This window comes from Lissotriton helveticus, chromosome 1_1 (assembly GCF_964261635.1).
Source record: "Lissotriton helveticus chromosome 1_1, aLisHel1.1, whole genome shotgun sequence".
NCBI classification, from domain to species: Eukaryota; Metazoa; Chordata; class Amphibia; order Caudata; family Salamandridae; genus Lissotriton; species Lissotriton helveticus.
Genome location: NC_136057.1, coordinates 2,073,526,312 through 2,073,546,199, shown reverse-complemented (window position 1 = coordinate 2,073,546,199; position 19,888 = coordinate 2,073,526,312). Strand labels below are relative to the sequence as shown.

The window sequence follows — 19,888 nt, the reverse complement described above, 5'->3', positions numbered from 1 at the left end:
TTCACAGTAATTGGTGCTCGTCAGTCCGGTGTAGTGTGGTTTCAGTGGCACAGTGAGCACAGAACCCATGTCTGGTCATACCCTTTTACACGTAGGGTGGTGCATCAAACACACAAAGGTGATCCGATAATGCTTGCAATAAGTTTAGCCAGTGGCTATTGCTCGGGTAGCCTTTCAACTCATTGGTCATTGACTTGATGTCAGTGTGATGTCACGCTCTAAGAGGCCAAATGTAGGCACAGACGTTGATTCCGTACTTGCTGTGCCATTGGAATCAAGCTACACCCATGTATGTACAGCAGGTTCTACTTCTCACCCTGTCAGTCACACCCATTATTATACGCTGTTAAAACTCTATGCAAGAATTCTACCCTGCCGCCGAACTTCATGTACTTCTTTTCTTACATAGACCAAGCAACACCAAACATGCTTTTGATCATGCACTCAAAGGGCACAAAGAAAGCAGATTCAAAATCAAAGAACTTACGTGACCTTGTCAGAGGCACAAAGCACTTTAGAAATTATACATTGGTAGTAGCTAATTTCTCAACAATTGAGAATGTGTTTTAAGCTTTGTAAGTAGTATGGTAGGCAGTGTACAAATACAATGCAATGACATGAAATGCATTTGGTTATAAATGTGACAAACAGATTACTGCTTCTAAATAAATAAAGGACTGCTAAAACAAGCAAAATGCACAGAAGTGTTTGGTTAAAGCAGAATTGCCTTGTGTATCAGCCACATACAATTTTGTTGTAAATATTATAAACAGCAGCTAATGGCTGTAGTGAAGCATTATATACTGACTGTGTTTTACTAAAGTAAATATCTCAAAAAAGTGAGATAACAAGGGTGTGATATCACTAAGGATGCAATACTTTAGTCCTGGACAAATCATTGTTTCCAGGTTGGCCATTGACATGAATCAACGGAAGTGAACTAGAACTACAACTCCCAGATTGCAGTCAAAGGAAAATTGAACTTTTAGCACATCAAGGGCGATCTACAGTAGTTGAAAACTGAGACCATTGAAGTCAGAAAGGACTAGAAAGAGCAAAGTCTTTTTACATGCACACTTCTTTGATGTAATGTTGGTGTTATCAGTTATGTCATGTGTAGGGCAAAAATGATAGTAATCTCTGTAAAAACTTGGAAGAGGTAGTTTATGCTTAAACCGAAAACCTGCCACAGTTTGGAATGTATGTTTGTCGCTAAATTAGATATTTTTATTTGACTATACAGCTCTACTTGATGAATTATAGTCTTATCTGCAGCATGATAGACAAATATTACAACAGTACAACAGTAAGAGAAGACATTTAATTGCCTGACAGAATTCTTCAGTGCTTTAAATAGAGAGAAACAGCTACCCCACATTGTTTCACTTTTCATACTGCTGAAGCCTTTGTAATTTTATTTACACCTCATATTTCCCTCATAATTAGCACAGAAAGAGCTCTTCTGCTGATCAGCAGGAGGATCCTTAGTAATGTGCTGTATGCCCGCTTAGCAGGGAGACATGACAATGAGTTTGGCAGGCCAGACACGCACTACAGAGGGAACAGTGGGTTAAGACGCACCCCCAAAATGTAAAGCAATGCTAGAATTGGCCAATATTGAGGCTTCATTGGGGCATTCATTTAGCATAAAGATCCTCGAACATGTATTCGAATCACATCATCAAATGAAGGTATGTTTCTCTAGCAATTAACCAGGATGACGTTTTTGGTGTCTCAAGATTACATGCCACAGTGCTAACATTGATAATATCTCCAATCATTATAATGCAGCACATATTTTATTATTTCATCATGGGTGTTGTAATTTCCAGGCCCCTACAGTCAATCTGACTCATGTTTGTCCCTTCCACATCCTAATAAGTCACTCAAAAATTAGTTCTTCAGACCAATATCTCAGCTTTTTAGCAAGGATAATTTCCTTCTTAGCTTCATCAATTAAACTAATTTTCCCCACTCTTATTTCAGGGTCCATCATACATTAAAAAATTGTTATTTTAAAAGGAGGGATGTCTCACAAGAAGTTGGTTGCTTTGTCAGAAAATCCCAAAGAAGATATTTAATGCTGACTTTATGGACTGGAAGCTTAAAACATAAATAATACTTTTTGGAGCACTGGCTTGATAATTGAATCAGTTGTAAGTCATGTAGGTGAAGGGGGGGTAAGATTTACAAATATACATTTTCTAGAGCTGTGGATGAGATTTATGAGATTTTGTGTCTTCTGCAATTTTGACAGAAAAAGGCAAAATTGAAAACACTGTCAGATCTTTTGAGGGATTTTTGGGACATTTGATTAAAGATAGGCATTACAGACCCCGTTTGATACATCTCATTTCTAAGCAACACAAAAGTGGATTGGAATTCCAGACATTGATAGTAATTGGAAACTTATTCTGGAAAAGATTTAGCTCAATTGTCTCTACTGGGAGTTGACCTCTCTGACTGCAAACACAGTTCTCAGCTATCAAATACAGGGGCTAGCCACTGTGATTTTTAACATGTGCCCCTTCAAATCTGGAGCAATGTCAAAGGATACATATTTCCTACTTTATTGATGGTATTTCTATTTGCCGTTCAAATGTGCATCAAAATGTACATATAGCCATCATCATCATTCCATTTTGCCAGAAGCACCTATTATTTCCATCTCCTCAAAAAACATCTAGGGATCTTCTAGTTCTGCTTACTTAACAGTGCTATTGGAGAGTAACCTTTCATACATTAGTTCATGAGAGGAATTTGTTTCTTTCTTTCTTTACTGATATATTCAATACTTGGGTATGATAATTTGGTGCTTAATCTGTTCCTACTCGGAAAAGGAAAATTGGACCTCTAAGGTTCTTACTTATGCAGTATTTCTGACAACAAAGGTTATGAAATGCATTTAAGAAAGGCTTTTCTTCATAGTCTTTATTGTGTGTAGATAAAAGGTGTCCAAAAAGAGTCCAGGAAATGCTTATCCAATCCCAATTTTAATGTGCATACATCTCCTCTAAAAAGAAAATAGGTATATTGCATTTAGCCTGACAATCTGGCAGCGATCCGGCCCTCATGGATGTATACTAGCCACTTCAGGTCTAGCAGTGGCAAACATGCTTTGCTATCTTTTTCTATCACATTTTTCTTATAGCACAACGTCTTCTACTGTTAATTGTTTGAAGGTATATGAATGGATAGATAACAATTTCTTTGAGCAAATTGTTTACCTCTGACATTTCAGTTCTTTCAAGTAACCTTGTTCTTTTGTTCCATCCACTGTTATCCACAGGGTTAATTGGGTTATAAATTATGGAGGAACTGCTATTTTTGTGCTTGGTGCCTTTTCTGGCAGAGGTTTAAAACTTCAAAAACGTTATTGGTGTCAGATAAGAGATTAATATTAAAGAAGATGTCAGCCTATTGAGTTGCACTAGCAAGCCATTTTATTTCAAACAAGTAGTTTATAATCCCTGTGTGGATCTCAACATATTTTAATATTTGGGCTATTCAAAATGATCATTATGTTTCTGGATTTTTCACAATTTTGCATTACATTAATTGCACAAGAAATGATGTTCGGAGTGCCTTACCTTTTTTCTTTAATACAGATCGTTTGCACTCTATTTCTTCACTGCAGTGAAGCTTAAGTATATTGATGGAAAGTCAATTGACTCCGTTGGTGTTGGAAGTGTATGTTTAATCAGCAAGATAGACTTTTTCCTGACGTGGATGAGGAAGATACATGAGAATTTATAGAATATGTGTGCTCATTTTAGCTTTCTAGGGCTCTAACCATATTTTTTTATGACAATATGAAAGACTGGTTTCAGAAACATTGGGGTCGATTCCGATTCGGGAAAAACCGCTCCGAATAGCCGTTCGGAGCATTTTTTCCCGTACGAATCGTACCCTGCAACGTCCCCCGTACACATGACGAAGTACGACTCGTACCAGGAGCTGGACTCCGTACGAATCGTACAGAGACTGTACGAATCAAATCCCCGTACAAGTCTCCCACGGAACCCTCTGTACGCGACATCCGTATGGTTCGCGGCTGGTTTTTCCGACCCAGCAAGTACGATTTGTGTCGGGTACGCACCGTTCAACCCTTTTTCTACGGGAGCTGTAAACAGCCGTAAAAGCAGAGTTCGCCTCGAAACAGGTACGGAATGCACCCCCCGGGTATGGTGCATACTCCCCATGATCGCAGGGTTACGGTGCGTACCCCTGCGATCATGCGGTGTATGCACCATACGGACCGTACCCCATGTTCGCAGGTTGTACGGTGCATAAACCCCATGATCGCAGGGGTGCGCACCGTAACCCGCGATCATGGGGTGTACAGACCGTACGGTGTGTATGTGATTGTATGCTTTTCCGTACGAATCGCCCTTACCTGACATGGACCGTACGAATCGCGTCCTCATACCCCGTTCCAGATCGTACTCGTCGGGTCGTACGGCATGTTTACGATTCGTACGAAGAGGGCTCCGGATACGAATCGTACAGACGTTTTTTTCCCGAATCGGAATCGACCCCATAGTGTTCAGGTGTGCTTCAAATTTGTCAGGAATATATCATGTGGGCGTTATGTCTGTTCATTAAGCTCTGTGGTGAAGCTGCAGAACAACACTGAGGGGTCACAGGACAGACTGCTCCAGTTGGAATTATGTTTGACTCAGCATGTCAGACTTTCATTTTTCACATGGATGAGGAAGGTATTTAGAAAATGTGTTCTTATTTAAAGTTCTGAAGCACCTTCCGTAACTTCTTTTTGAAAATCATGAGAGAACCATTTTTTCTCTCAAACATGGGTCCTAATATCACAACATAAGATCAGCATTTTTCACAAAGTAAAATCACCTTAGAACTCACAACAATATTTTTGAAAATTATTATGAAACTACCTAAATTGATTTATGATGTGAGCACCCACCTATTTCAAATCTATAAAAGGCGTTCTTTTCAAATAAATTATGGTGTGGTGAATCTAGAATTCTGGACTTCAATCATCATGATATATACAAAATGTTATCTAAATACATAAGAATTACACATACCAGCGGTCTAATAGTGGGAGATGTTTTTCCAGTGGCGATGGCATGCTGAATTCCAATTTGCTGAGTCGTGTTCAAGACACACATATAAATGTCATCATTACCCTGAAAGAAAGTATAAGCAGAGATAAGTAAGGCAGCGTAGATTGATTATACTAATCTTATTAACCAATGTAGCCAATAATGTTTGTTTCTCAGGGCGACATATTCTAACCCCAAAGAAAAATCTGTACCTAGTATCTACTTTATTTTCAGCACTTAAAAAGCCATTTTGAATTGTTCTGAGAAGTATTTATATTTCACAGCCCATACAGTTCACCGATTGATAACTTAGGGGAAACAAGTCTCTACTGATACAGAAAAGTATAATGATTTGCCTTTGCTTAAAAACAAGTATAATTTTTTTATCCTCGTAAAATATGAATGATAGCTTTATGGGATTTATACCTGTGCAAGTAAGCTACACACCGGGCCGTGGCTTCGGCGCCGTGGAGGATGGACACCTTTCCGTGAGGCTCTGTGGCGGTGCAGGGAAGGGGGCATTTTGGAGCGGCACCACTCGTGCTCTGCAGCCCCAACTGACACCACATCGAGATGGAGACCTTTTCTATGTTTGGTGACATTCCTGTTTTGTTGGGGTGAAATTTTTGTTTTCTATTTGCCGCTTTTCATTTCCAGTCAGTTTGCGACTGCCATTTTGAGCGTTTTTACAGCTCCGTTTTTGCTCTGCATTTAACGCTCCTACATGTCTCAAAAAAGCTAGCGCTTTGACTAATTTTTGTCTGAATTCACCCCTTCTACTGTTTTTGAGGTTAATGGTCATATTGCTGCTACCTGAAACCCTGGAGCAATTGATAACGCGGTTTCATGAGTTTTTGTTTCTGTGGTGATGACTTTCGTAGGCAATGCTGAGTCCCATAACCTATCTTACTTGATGTAAAGTGTCTTTGACCTCCAAATATACTCCCATGCATGACAACTTGACATACCAAGCTGTTTTTTTGTCCACGAAGATGCTTCCCTCTTTCTGACTGAATATCCATAGTATACATGTTGTTTATGCTCAACTCTTGTATATCATATGGGTCCTGACCGCCAAATTGAAGTCTTGGGTCGTCCAGAGGCCTGTTTTTAGTGATTGGAGCACTTTTTACCACAGTTTTATCTCTTTTTGGTCAATATGGCTTACCAACCAGCCTCTTTTATGTTCCAGTTGACTTCAAAGCCATATTTCAATACCTACATGACTTTTTCTTGTTGACCTGTTTCAAATACAAATTGCCATAACCTCTACTGGCTGATTTGAGGTGAATTTCTTCTTCTTTATCTCCTTTAATAAATACACGAAGGTATTAAAGCTATTGGTGTATAGTGTTTATGGCAAAGGCACGAGTTCCATGTGGCAGAGCTCCTCCTCCTGATCCTGCTACCTTGGTGGATTATAATCCTTTCAGTATTCTACAAGACAACATGGATGAAACTGAATCAAGTTCCACTTCCTCCACCGCAAATGGTGCAGCATCCATTTCCAACTGAATTACACCTAAACCAGTCTTTAAATTACCCTCTGTATCAGCTCCAGCAACAGGTAAACGTGTCAAAAAAGATCCGCCTTCTCCTACCAGTACTCCAACATCCATTTCTATGGAGTTACTTCTCGATGAAATTCATTCTCTCAAACCGTACATGACGGAAACAAATGTTTGCCTACAAAGTCTTGATGCCAATTGGTCCCATGCCAATCAAAAAGTTACTCATGTGGAAAATCGAATTGACTCTGTTCAAGTTGTTGCCAACCAAATACCTTCTATGCATCAGGAAATTTCCCATCTAAAACAACAAGTGGAAAATGTGGAAAATAGAAATAGATGCAACAACCTACGCATCTATGGCCTTGTGGAGGGTCTTGAAGGCTCGGACCCCCTTATGGTTTTTCGTGATCCCCTGATTTGTGACTGTTACTCAATCTTGATGTCCTCCTCCCTTGCCCATCCTCATCTTGGAGTTTTCTTATTGGCTGGGTCGTCTTCCTTATGTGGCTCCACCACTCCCGTTTTCAATGTATGTTTGTGGTATGTCTTTTTGTTTTTTCTCTATTTTCTCCTTTCTTTCTCCTTTTTTGCTCTCTTAAATTGACTATATTTTATATTTATTGATCCTTTTCTCAATCTATTTCTGTATATTCTATATTTCTCTTCTTTTCCATTCTCTTTCTTCTTTTCCTCTTTCCAGCCTTTTATCTTCCTTCTCTCATTAATTATTGCATGATGTTTTTAAAATATGTTCCTCTTTGTTTCATACTCATCTACGCTATTCTTTTCCTGGTAATTCTTTATTGGTTACTATTTCTATTTTACACTACTGTAATTTTTGAATAGTTGTTAGAAAATTAAGATGTCGTTAAATATTTTATCTTGGAATGTTAAAGGTTTGGGTTCACCTATAAAACGTCAAAGGGTTTTATCACATTTTGCTAGCTTGAAAGGTGATATTGTTTTATTGCAAGAGATTCATATAATTCATAAAGAGATTTCTAAACTTCAATGACCGTAGGTGGGCCATGTTTTTGCCTCTCATGGTTCTGGGAAACGTAATGGGGTAGCAATTCTGAGTCATAAGTGTTTAGATATTCATGTTGTTGCTCAAGAAACAGATACCGAAGGCAGATGGGTCTCAGTTTCTTTGTTAATTAACAAAATTCCTTTGACTATTTCTAATTTGTATGCACCCACTAACCCTGATAAACTTTTTGGGCCACAAATTTTATCTAAACTAATGACCTACAGTGATGATTATTTGATTGTTGGTGGCGATTGAAACATGATTATTGACCCCTTCATTGATAGACGATCACAATCTTGATTTATCCTCTCTACTATTCATTCTCAATTCACATCTACTATTGCCCAATGCTCCCTTGTTGATGTCTGGAGACTATGCCACCCTACCTTTCAAGAATACACTATTTTCTCTCCTGTTCATTCCTCTCAATCCCGCATAGATTACTTATTTGCTTCTAAGGCCCTTACAGAACATATTTCACATTACAAAATAGGTTCCATTTTACTTTCAGACCATGCTCCTATTTCTCTTAATTTAGATTTACTTCCGCCTATAGTGGGAAGTAAACATTGGAGATTTAATAATTCTCTCTTATTAGACCCCACTTTTACCCCGGCCTTTCAACATTCTTCAAATAAATTTTTTCTAGAAAATGAATCTCCATACACCTCCCCAATAATACTTTGGGATACCTTTAACGCTGCTTCTAGAGACTTCATTATTTCCTTTGTTGCTCAGAAACGTAAATCCTCTTCTAAAAAATGACAAATACTCATTTCACAGACTAAACGGTTAGAATATTCCTTTCACTCTACTAAATCCCAGCCTGTTTTGGATACACTTCTTAAAGACAAATTTTTGTTTAATACACTTTCAACCGAATCTGCTAATCTGATTTTGCTTAAATCAAGTGCTAAATATTATGGTGCCCAAAATAAGGCTGGAAACCTTCTCACTAACTATCTTAAGATTTAAAAAAAAATTAACTAAAATTGAATCAATCCTAACTTTGGCTAACACTAGAGTTCATAAAAACGAAGATATTCTTTTAGAATTTACCACATTTTATGAATCCCTTTATACTCCTGAATCTCCATCTCCCCAAGAAAAAATCTCTCATTACTTGTCCTCTATCACCCCTCCTTGTTCTCCTGAAGTAGACTTTTCTTCTTTAGAAGACGATATTCAATCTAAAGACATTTTGACAGCTATTCATTCTATCAAAAAGGGTAAAGCCCTGGGACCTGATGGGTTTACAATTGAATTCTATTCCCATTTCTCCCAGATCCTCCGTCCTAAATTATTTCAATGATTCCAATATTTTATATCTAACCAGAAATCAGAGGGATCCTTTCAAGAGGCCTTAATATGTCTGCTCCCTAGAGAAAACAAAGATCATAATTCATGCAAAAATTATAGACCCATCTCTCTAATCAATTTAGATTATAAAATGTTTGCAAAAATACTTCCCGTTCATTTAGACTCCCTTTTACCCCATTTTATTGGGAAGGAACAATGCGGTCTCATTAAAGGAAGACATTGATCTGATAACATCCGATTGTTTTTAGATGTTTTGGGTGGATCCAAATCATACAAGCATTCGTTAGCAGCAATTTCATTAGATGCTGAAAAGGCTTTTGATAGAGTCAGTTGGCCTTTTATTCTTTCAACGCTTGCATGCTTTGGTTTTGGCTCAAAATTCATTAATTATGTTTCTTTATTATATTCATCTCCCAAATGATGACATTTTATTATTCATCTCTAATCCTTAAACTTCTTTACCATCTTTCCTCGCGGAAGTAGATGATTTTGCCCTTGTCTCTGGTTATAAGTTAAATGCTGATAAATGCAACATCCTTCCTTTAAATAATGTATTCTTTCAAGCTAATTTATCTGTCTCATCTTTTCATTGGAATTTAAATAAGATTAAATATCTTGGTTTATGGTTCACCACTTCTATTACAGATACTGTCGCTCTAAACCTGGAAGAGTTACTATCAGTAGTATCTGTGTCCACTTCGCAATTGCACCCCCTGTACTCAGCATGGCGGGGTTGACTAGATACTATAAAAATGATGTTTCCTATCATATTGTTTTACTTATCCAATATCCCAATCAATATTCCTAAATGTTATTATAAAAAACTGTATGTTATTTTATCCAAATTCCTTTGGAATAACAAAACAGCTAGAATGTCCCGTTGTAAACTTAAAAGATTTTTATTCCTATCATTCTGCATTCTTTTTTAAACAATCTGCTTTTATTTTATCTGATAATCAATCTGACATTATACTTTACCCATTATGGGTAGAAGTTGAAAAATCTGGGGGGCGGAGCTTGCTTGTCAACAAAATGGCTGCCTGAGCGCTGAGCTCTCCCGGGACATCGGCGATACACCAACAATCCTGCAGCTAACGTGGCTGCTGTTCCCCGCATAAAAGCGCCGGACCGGTGGTAGGGTGTGCGGCGTGGGCTGCTGCGACCTTGTAGCGGACCGGAGCGGGAATGGACCCGATTGAGCGACGACCGGCAACGCGGCGACTACGCCGCGGATCCCCGGCCTGAAGTGGTGGGAGCGGCCGGGAGACGTCCCTCGAAGTGCGGCCATAAAGACGGCAGAAGTGGCAGCCAGAGGTCTCGGCCCGAACACGACGTGGCGAGGGCTGCGTGAGACCTGCACTGGGGAGAAGTGAGGAGTACTAGTGCTCTGCAGAGTGTGCCCCCGTCTTGTGAGGTAGTGAGGGGCACGCTGCAGTGCAGGTGAGAGGAGCATTGTGAGAAGCCTGGGCACAGAGGGTCACACGCGCTGGCATTGGAGGCATAGTGGAGCGGCGGTTGGAGTGAAACAGCCTGGTGGGCCCGGTGGCTGCTGATGTCTATACAGGCACCCTGCCTTGTCTTTGGGACGCGAGTGGAGCGTCGTAATCTACTGGCTCGCAGAGTGCGAGCACCCACGGGCAGACCTGCGGGGAAGTGAAGGACATTGTTGAGCGTGGGGCAGAGACACATTGCACCCGGAGGTGTAGGGGAGGCTCGCGACCTGAATTCACCGGACAGTTCCTGCTGGCTCTCCCCCGTGAGGAAAATCCACGTGGTAGTGAAGCTGGGCACGCGCTGGCACAGGTTGTGCACACCACATACCTAATCGGAATTTTGCGACCTGCCTACCTGATTGAACAGAACGGACTGCGCCACTGGTGGTCTCCGGCCAGTGCTTGGGGCCTGACGCAATCTTGAGGTGCGTGCGGGAGACGCTGTGGTGAGGAGAGCATTGGCCTGAAGTGGGCCTGGTCGGTCAGCATGGGTAAGGGGGACAAGACCCAGACAAAGTTAACATTTGAGCAAAAACGGGCGCGATTGCAAGGTCCCGCGTCGGACAGGGGAGCCAGAGGCGCATGGCATTCCTAGGATGAGGAGGAACCAGACATCCGCAGCATGCTGAGGGCCATGGAGAAGTCCTTGCATGGTGGTATCACGTCTCTAGGAGCGAAAATGGACCCCCTAACCTATGGTATGGACAGGATGGGGGAGCGCCTGGACAAGCATGCGCAAAGACTGGACATGTCGGAACGGCGAATAACGGAGGTGGAAGAGGTGCATAAAACTCTGGATTCTGATAACAAGCAGCTGGGGAAAGTCCTGAGAGCCTTATAGGATAAGACCGAAGACCTTAAAGCGCGCTCTCGGCACTGTAATCTGCGACTGGTGGGCCTGCCGGAGATGACAACTACGGGAAATATGGAGCAGTTCATGGAAAAGTTACTTGTGTCATTGCTGGGCGATCAGGTCTTCTCGGCTATGTTCGTGGTGGAGAGAGCGCACAGGGCACTGGGTCCTCGGACGCCGCCGGGAGCGGCGGCGCGCCCGATCATCGTGAAATTGCTCAACTATCGGGACAGGGACGCCACCTTGAGGGTTGCCCGAGAGAAGAAGGTGCTACACAACGAGGGCTCAGAGCTGGCCCTATATCCGGACTTTACCGCCAGAGTTCAGGAGGCACGCAGGCACTTTGCACCGCTCAAGCGACAGCTAAGAGATATGGGAATGGACTATGCAATGTTGCACCCGGCGAAGCTCCGTGTTAATCGCCAGGACCGCTCACCCATTTTTACGGACCCTTCCGCTTTGCAGAAAGCTATAAAGACCTGGACGAAGGAGCGAGGTCCCTGCCCGGAGCAGTCTGGTACGGAAGATCCGGAGGGGTCGAGGCTGGATAAACAGGACTGACCAACAAGGGCTGGTAGCTATGAGAGTGCTGTGTGATATAGGGGATAGTGAGGGCGGGGTGCTGAACTATGTGGGAGGTACGTTCATATGTGCGGAAGTACTATTGCCTTGGTAAATGTTTCAGAGAGGTTGATTCCTGATAGGGGCGGTTGTGCCCTGAGGGGACTTCGGGGACTGGCCATGTCACCATGGATCCTGAGGGATAGGCAGTTAGGCACTTTGGTAATGTCGGGACTGTGTGGGCATGACATTCTCTGAGACGCGTCTAACTTTGTCATGGACATGATATTTGCATAAACGCAAAAGTGTTATATGTCTCACTGTATTGTGCATGGGGAACGGCTTAGTTGTGGATTAAGAATTATGTTTGCTTAGCGCTATGCTGCATATTTTTTTAAGGTGTCTGGGGAAGGGGCTGGTGCTGGGTGACTCACTTGCTTACATTTTGATATTGTTCACACGTGAATTGCCACCTCCGCTCCCGTGTGCCTGGCACTGATTACACTACCTTCTTCACGTTGGTTGAGGGTTCAGGGGTTTCTCTGGGGGGTGGGGGTTTGAATGGGGGGTACATGCGGCCATGTTGGGGAGGTCTGCTGTGGGCAGGGGAAGGGGGTGATGTTGGGGAGGTCTTGCGAGGGGGGTATGGTATGAAGCGAGTTGTGTTTTGTGCAGTTATTGCGAGCTTGGCTAGCACTGTTCAATGGTGGAGACGCGATGTAATTCAAGATTTGACTGATGTCACGTGAAATGTCTGCTTCTATTGATTGTGAGGGCGGGTTGCGGGTTATTACTTGGAATGTCATGGGGTTTAATGACCATCGTAAAATGCGTAAGGTCCTAAACTATTTATACAGGCATAAGGTGAACCTGGCTATTCTGCAGGAGACTCACCTCCCAAACACCACTCCGATGCTTAAGCTGAGGGCACTGGAGGGCAACATCAATGCGGCAGGGTTTACTACGCATGCTAGGGGAGTGTTAAGTTGGGCTAACCCCAGGTCGTCTATTGCACTGACTTTGCTACGAGAGGATTTGGATGGCAGATATGTTATTTCTAAGTGTAGTGGGTGGGGTGTGGATTACATCCTTGTAAATGTTTACGGGCCTAATTATGATTGTCCGGAATTCTTTGGTGACCTAGCTCGAATCTTATCTCAGTATACTGAAGCTCGGACATTGTGGGGTGATGATCTCAATGTGATCAGAAACCCGGAGCTGGACGGCTCAGCGGGACCGCCTAGACTGCCTGCAGCGGCTGCGAGAAGAATTGGGGAAATGATCGTGAGCCTGGGTATGTGCGATGTGTGGAGAATTCGCAATGTGGGGAAAGGGGGTTACACACACTACTCGGCGTTCCATGATATACACACACAAATCGATTAATGGTTTGCTTCTACCTCATTACTTAGCCAGGTGCGGCAATGCATAGTGTTGCCACGTACCCTCTTGGACCACTCACCTTTGCTTTTGGTTCTGAAGCCCCCCACGAGGAGTATTCCACCGTTTACGTGGAGATTTCCCCCATACTCTCTGCTAGACCTACCTTTTTTACCACCAATGTTGGCTCAGTGGATAGTTTTCAGATACTTTGGGAAACCTTTAAAGTTTATATCCGGGGCATAGCCATGTCCAAACATTCTGGAGTACTACGGGCGCTCAGGGGAAGTCTGGAGGAGATAGAGAGGAAACTACGGACTTTGGAAAGGGACAGGGAGGAAGGGGGAGTGCGCAAGTGGATGATGACATAAAGGCGCTTCTGTTGGAATATCAAGACACGGCAGATCGGGAAGTGAAACACTTAGGCAAGTATGCCACGGCACGAGCGTACGGGGAGGGAGAAAGGCCTGGATCAGTCCTTGCTCGGCTGATGAAGGCTAGACGAGGCAAGACGCAAGTGATGGAGATCAGGGTGGACAACGGCGATCTCCTGACAGAGGAGGCAGAGGTGGCTGAGTGCTTCCGGTAGTATTACGCAGATCTTTATTAACCAGGTCCACGGGGATGGACGATCAAATTAGGGAGTATTTGGAGTACATTCAGTTGCCTTTTCTCCCGGATACGCATAGGGAATTGCTGAGGCATCCGATAGAGAAGGACGAAATGATAGAGGCGCTAGGCAGCATGAGAGCGGGAAGTGCACCGGGATCGGACTGCCTCACGGTCGCCTTTTATAAGGCCTTCTCAGAACAGCTACTGCCACACCTCGCGGCATTGTTTGATGACATGTTTGACACAGGCACAATGCCCCTGACGATGAGGGAAGCGATCCTGGTCGCTATTTCGAAGCCGGGAAAACCACTGAATGAATGTGGTTCGTATCGTCCATTGTCCCTTCTCAACGTAGATGCCAAATTGTTTGCGAAAATCCTGGCCACTAGACTGGCTCTAATAGCGCATATCCTGGTGGCGTCTGAGCAAGCTGGCTTTGTACCATCTAGAAATTTAACGTATAATATACGGACTGTGTTCGGGACCATGCAACACGTTTGTCAGGAGAATAAGGCAGTAGCTGTATTCCTTGATATGGAAAAAGATTTTGATTCGTGGAGTGGGGGTTTTTACGGCAGGTATTGGCGAGAATGGGTCTTGGGGGAGCGTTCCTGCACATGCTGGGCGTTCTGTATCACGAACCAACGGCACGAGTACGTATTGGTGATTTGGTCACTGCCCCGTTTAATATTACTAGAGACACCAGACAGGACTGTCCCCTCTCCCCGCTGCTATATGCCCTAATAGCGGAACCGCTGGCCTGCGCGCTACGGGAATACCACGGAAACTAAGGGATTGGGTTCCCCACTTATAGGATTGTAGTGTCTACATATGCGGATGACACGCTTCTTTATGTCCGGGAGCCGGAAGAGAACTTGACGGCAATTATTAGGGAAGTAGTTAGATTTAGTGCCCTGTCTGGCCTAAAGTCAATTGGGAGAAGTCTCTGGTCTTCCCGCTCACGCCTGCAACAGTAGAGTTTGCAATGGATTACCCCCTTCGCTGGATGGTTGACTCGGTGAGGTATCTGGGCATCCGGCTGCATATGGAGACGGACATCGTCTTTCGGGAAAATTATGGTACTGCCATCTCCAAATTAGAGGACAACGTGGATCTATGGATTCGGATCCCGCTGTCGCTAATGGGCCGTATTTCACTTATGAAGATGGTTGTATTGCCCCGACTCCTCTTCCTCTTCACTAATATCCCTCTGGTGTTGCCGTGCACCTTCTTCCACAGGTTGCGGCAATTGATGCTCAAGTTAGCCTGGGCAGGTAAACAAGCTCGAGTGCAGCGGGAGGTGCTGACGCTTCCATACCATCTAGGCAGCATGGGCGCACCAGACTTTGAATTGTATTACAGGGTGTCGCAGGGAGCGAACTTGCATGCATGGAGGAGGAGGGGGTCCCCTACCTTCGTATGGAGCGATTGTTCGCTGCACCAATTGCCCTGCCAGCGGTAATTGCGGAATGGGTTGACTGCAGGACCGGTATACTGGATTCCTTAAATACAACGCGACATGCTTGGCATTGGCTGCTGCACAATCAGGCGGGCGCTATACTATACTCTCCGGTCATGTCGATAGAATGGATGAGATGGTTGGGGCCGTGTAGGGAAAAGGGAGTCGTGCTAGCGTTGCGATCTATGAAAATAAAGGTGGCAGGAGACTTATTTCATGATGGAACAGTACGTATAGTGGAGCAGTTACAGGGTGTGCCGGAGAGTGACAGACCACTGAACAGGTTTACCTTTCATAGAGTTAGAGCGGCGTTGCGAGCTTTACTAGGGTTGGACATGGCAGAGCCCCCGGAGGTGCGGGAGCTAACGCATGTTATTAGGGCTGACTCTCCTTGTAAGATGGTGTCCGCACTTTATAGGATTGCAATGTCACACAGAGTGCACAAGTACACGGCTGCCAGATTGGCATGGCAGCGTGATCTGGATACTCAGCTGGACGACACTGTGTGGTCTTATTGCTGTCTTAATACCAGAAAAATATCCCTACATGGCAGACACAGGCTGGTGCATTTTAAGTACCTCAATAGGATGTATTACACTCCGGAAAGGCTATGTAGATACGGTTTATGTGACAATGCAGAGTGTGCTTGATGCAGGGCGGAAGTGGCGGATTTCATGCATTTGGCATGGTTATGTCCGGGGGTGCTTGCTTTTTGGGAAACAGTGTTTGAGGAGCTTGGTAGAATAGTTGAGGTGACATTGGAACCAGACCCGCTCACGGCCCTTTTGGGATATACTAAACAACTGCCGAAGGCAATCTGAAGATTGGTGGACATGGGGATCCTTATGGCCAAGAGGAGAGTCGCCATGTGCTGGTTGGGGGGGCCAGTCCCCACACTGTGCCAGTGGTCTAGTGATATGCTATACTGCTCTACGCAGTCGGAACTCTATAGCGAATTGCTACCCCCTAGAAGCAGACCCAAGAACTTCTGGGGACTTTATGCTACGTATACACAAAGTGTGCTGAGTGATGGGGGGGCAGAGGTAAGGATTGCAGACGACGTGGGAAATGAGAGCAGCGCGGACCCGGAGGGGATCGGCTGAGAAGAGGCGGGGGGATACCAATTCTGGACGATGAGATGCGGAAGTGGGTGGGGTGTAATTGAGGGGAGAGGGGTGGGGAGTGATTGAGAGAAGGATGTTTGACTGGATGAGCGTGGCTGTGGCGAGCGTGGGAGGTTGTGAGGAGAGAGGTACTACAGGGGAGTGCATACTCCTAGAACTGGGGATTGGAGCTATACAGGCAGAGACAATTGCATACGACTGAGAGAGCTGTAGGTCTATGCCGCCTGCCCGCTACAGGATGTTGGCTAAAAGGCTGTGTTAGTGACTTAGCGACGGAGATATGTATCATTTTTGGTAATGAGGCTACTTTTCTTTGCCAGGCATTGTGGATGACTGTACCTTTATTGTCGTTTAATATCTAATAAAAACTTTTTTTTTTAATTTAAAAAAAAAGAAGTTGAAAAATCTCTTTTTCATCCATTTTCTTATGAAGAATTTATCTCATTTACCAACACTCCCTCCTCTTTATCTTTTCCCATTCTTAAAAATGCTCAAAACGTTTTCCACCCACTCTTTTCCTCTTCACAAGATGACCGTTCACAATTTTTAAACTCATCACTTCGGTAATAAAAGCATATCAAATGTATAATAAATATATCTTTTGCAAGGATTGGTTTGCTTGTGGCATTAAATGAACTCTTCAGCTTTTTCAAGATGGCGTCTGTATTTGATTCCCGATAATGCAATCTGGTTTTTCTCTTCCCTCATCATATCAAACCAGATCCTTATCTTTGATTGCAACAGCTCAATCTTCTTACAATAAGTTATTCTCTAACCTGCCACATGTCCCTCCAATTTCTAACATAACTTCAATTTCATGCACTACACCCTCTGCCTCTCAAATCTATAACGTTTTAACTAACATTCCTCTTCTGTGAACTAAGTTAGAGTTGAGCATAGTTGGGAATCTGATTTAGGTGAGTCTTTCTCCATTTTACTCTAGAACAAAATCTGGGCTAAAATACGGAAGTCCACTAGAGCAGCTCACACAACGCAGACCTTATTTTTTTGTTTATCATAGACTGCTCATCACTCCTGCTAAACTGCACAAGATTGACCAAACCATTCCCTCTACTTGTTGGTCTTGTACTAATCCATCCGCGGACCTCAAACATATGTTATTTGATTGTCCAAACATTCATACTTTTTGGACTTGAGTCTGGCAATACATAAACAATATTTTTCACACTCATATTCCATTTTCCTTCACTCATATTTTTCTGGGGAGCATTTCTGAAGTTTGGTCATGACACACCACCGAGATACATATTAATAATTTACTCCTTGGTGTTCCTTTTCAACAATTTACAAAGTCAAGGAAAGATACCTCTGCAGTTTCTTTCCAGGCATGGTGGTATGGAGTCTACTGTAATCATAGGTTGGACAGAGCCTATGTATATCCCATCTCGCTTGCAATTAAAAGAGACTTACTTTGTTTACCTGTTACAAACTTTTTAAATGCATCTACTAAAGAGATGTCCTTACATGAACCCTCCGTTGAAGAAGTCCCTAAACCACATTGACTTTTGTAACCTTTTGTTGTTTACTAATTTCCACTTTATTGTTATATGCTTGTATAATGCATTAGGAAAATTCTTACTGTAATAATGTATGCTTATACAGTTTTATGATATACTTTCCTTTTTTCACTTTTTCCCCCTTCTTTTCTCTCCTTCTCCCCCCTTTCTCTTCTTTTTTCTAATAAGATGTATTCCTCTCTTTTTCAAGTTTTCAGATATTAATCATGTATTTTCTGTATGATGTTTATATTTCTTTACATTCATCAAATAAAACTCATTTAAAACTTAAAAAGTAAGCTACACACCAATCTATGCAGCGTGTTTCATCCCACTGACCTATCTGATAGAGAGATTAGTATTCTATTAATCATATATTAGACATATTGGTATACACTGCTATTTGTTCTTGAAGAACAGCACTGCCATTAATGAAAGACATTGGGGCATATGTATTAAGCCTTTTTCCCAGTCGCAAACGGGCTGATTCTCAGAATCGGCTCATTTGCGAGTCTTGGTAACGACGCCGAACATCCTGTGATTCTGGGCAAATCACTTAATCTCCCCGTGCCTAACAAAACTGAATGTGTGTCCTCATGTAACGTAACTGGTGCTGATTCAGTTCGGGTCAAGTTCGCGCTATATAAAACTGCAAAAAAAAAAAAAAAGGTCCTCGCAATATAGGGAATTGCAAAATTTTCAATTCCCTGTTTTGCAAATGCATTTAAGGAATCGCGAATTGCGATTCCTGAAATGCAATGCAGGAAGCACCCAAGTTGTGCAATTTCACCCTAAGAAATCACAAATTACCCTCAACTTCAAGTTGGTGGTAATTTGCGATTTCTTTGAAAAATGCATTTTTTTTTGCATTTTTCCTTTTGCATTCTTCCTTAGGGCATGTATTTGTGCCACATGTTCACACATACATATTTCAGGGGTGCAACAGGGTGTCTTTTTGACAACTTTGCACCCTTGAAATTGCATTTGTAATTTGCGAGTACCTAAAGGTACTCGCAAATTGCGAATGTCTTCCTATTCATTCCTATGGGCCTCTAGGCCCATGGGAATGAATGGGAAGGTATTCCTTAAATGCAAATCGCAATGTGCGATTCGCAATTAAGGAATATTAAGGAATCACAATTATTATTGTGATTCCTACATACATTCCATGTTGCGAGTCCTTAATAGCGATTCGCTAAAAATCGATATTAAGGACTCGCAAAATGGTTTGTTCATACATGTGCCCCATTGACCCTAAACCATGAGAAAACTGCAGAGGTTTACATTAAAAACTGGATTTTTTCCTCTACATGGTTGAGGAGCTGGACAAAGAATGATTGTGGCAGGTATTAACATTCTCAAGATTCAACTTGAAGTTGAGGAGGTTCACATGATTGAAGTTCCACTGCCAAGAACAGCAGTGAAACAGTGGCTAATTTATATCAGTCCGAGCAGCAGCAGTTTTCTCTTTTCCTTCTTCTGTCTTCCTCTTTCTTCTCTTCTGTATCCTCTCTTCTCTACTGTTTTCAGTCGTCTATAATAAGGTGTCAGTCAGATTTCACCTGGGATTTTTAAATACTCCCTAGCCAAAAACACCCACTCACACACACTCTTGTCTCTGTTTTGAAGGACTTAAATCAAGGTTAATTTACAAAATACTGTGTTCATACTACCCCTCATAACCCGCTCTCCTTCTCTTTCTACTGGCCCTTCAGCCTCCCTCATAGGCTGCTTCTCATATGATGATTAACATAATATCCCAGCGGCATTGTCGGAAAATCTGATGCTCAACAGGGGGATGCGATGCAACAGCAGTCAGGTAAGTTAAAAAATAAATACCTCACCTACATGCTGACCCTCCTTTTATTCAGCTCAGTTGTCAATAGTGGGCCAATGAGATGAGGGGTTGCATGCTTAAAATTTTAGCAGGCAATTTTGTAAAAAGGGCCA

General features: G+C 42.8%; 1 protein-coding gene across 1 annotated transcript in view; it reads right to left on the bottom strand.

The window, feature by feature from the left end:
• LOC144755902 (putative ferric-chelate reductase 1) overlaps positions 1-19,888 on the bottom strand; it is a 328,302-nt gene that overhangs the window by 108,382 nt on the left and 200,032 nt on the right. Inside the window, exon 7 of the mRNA XM_078645292.1 lies at positions 5,061-5,162. Within this exon, the coding sequence (XP_078501418.1) occupies positions 5,061-5,162 (102 nt within the window). The remainder of the gene's footprint in view (positions 1-5,060; positions 5,163-19,888) is intronic.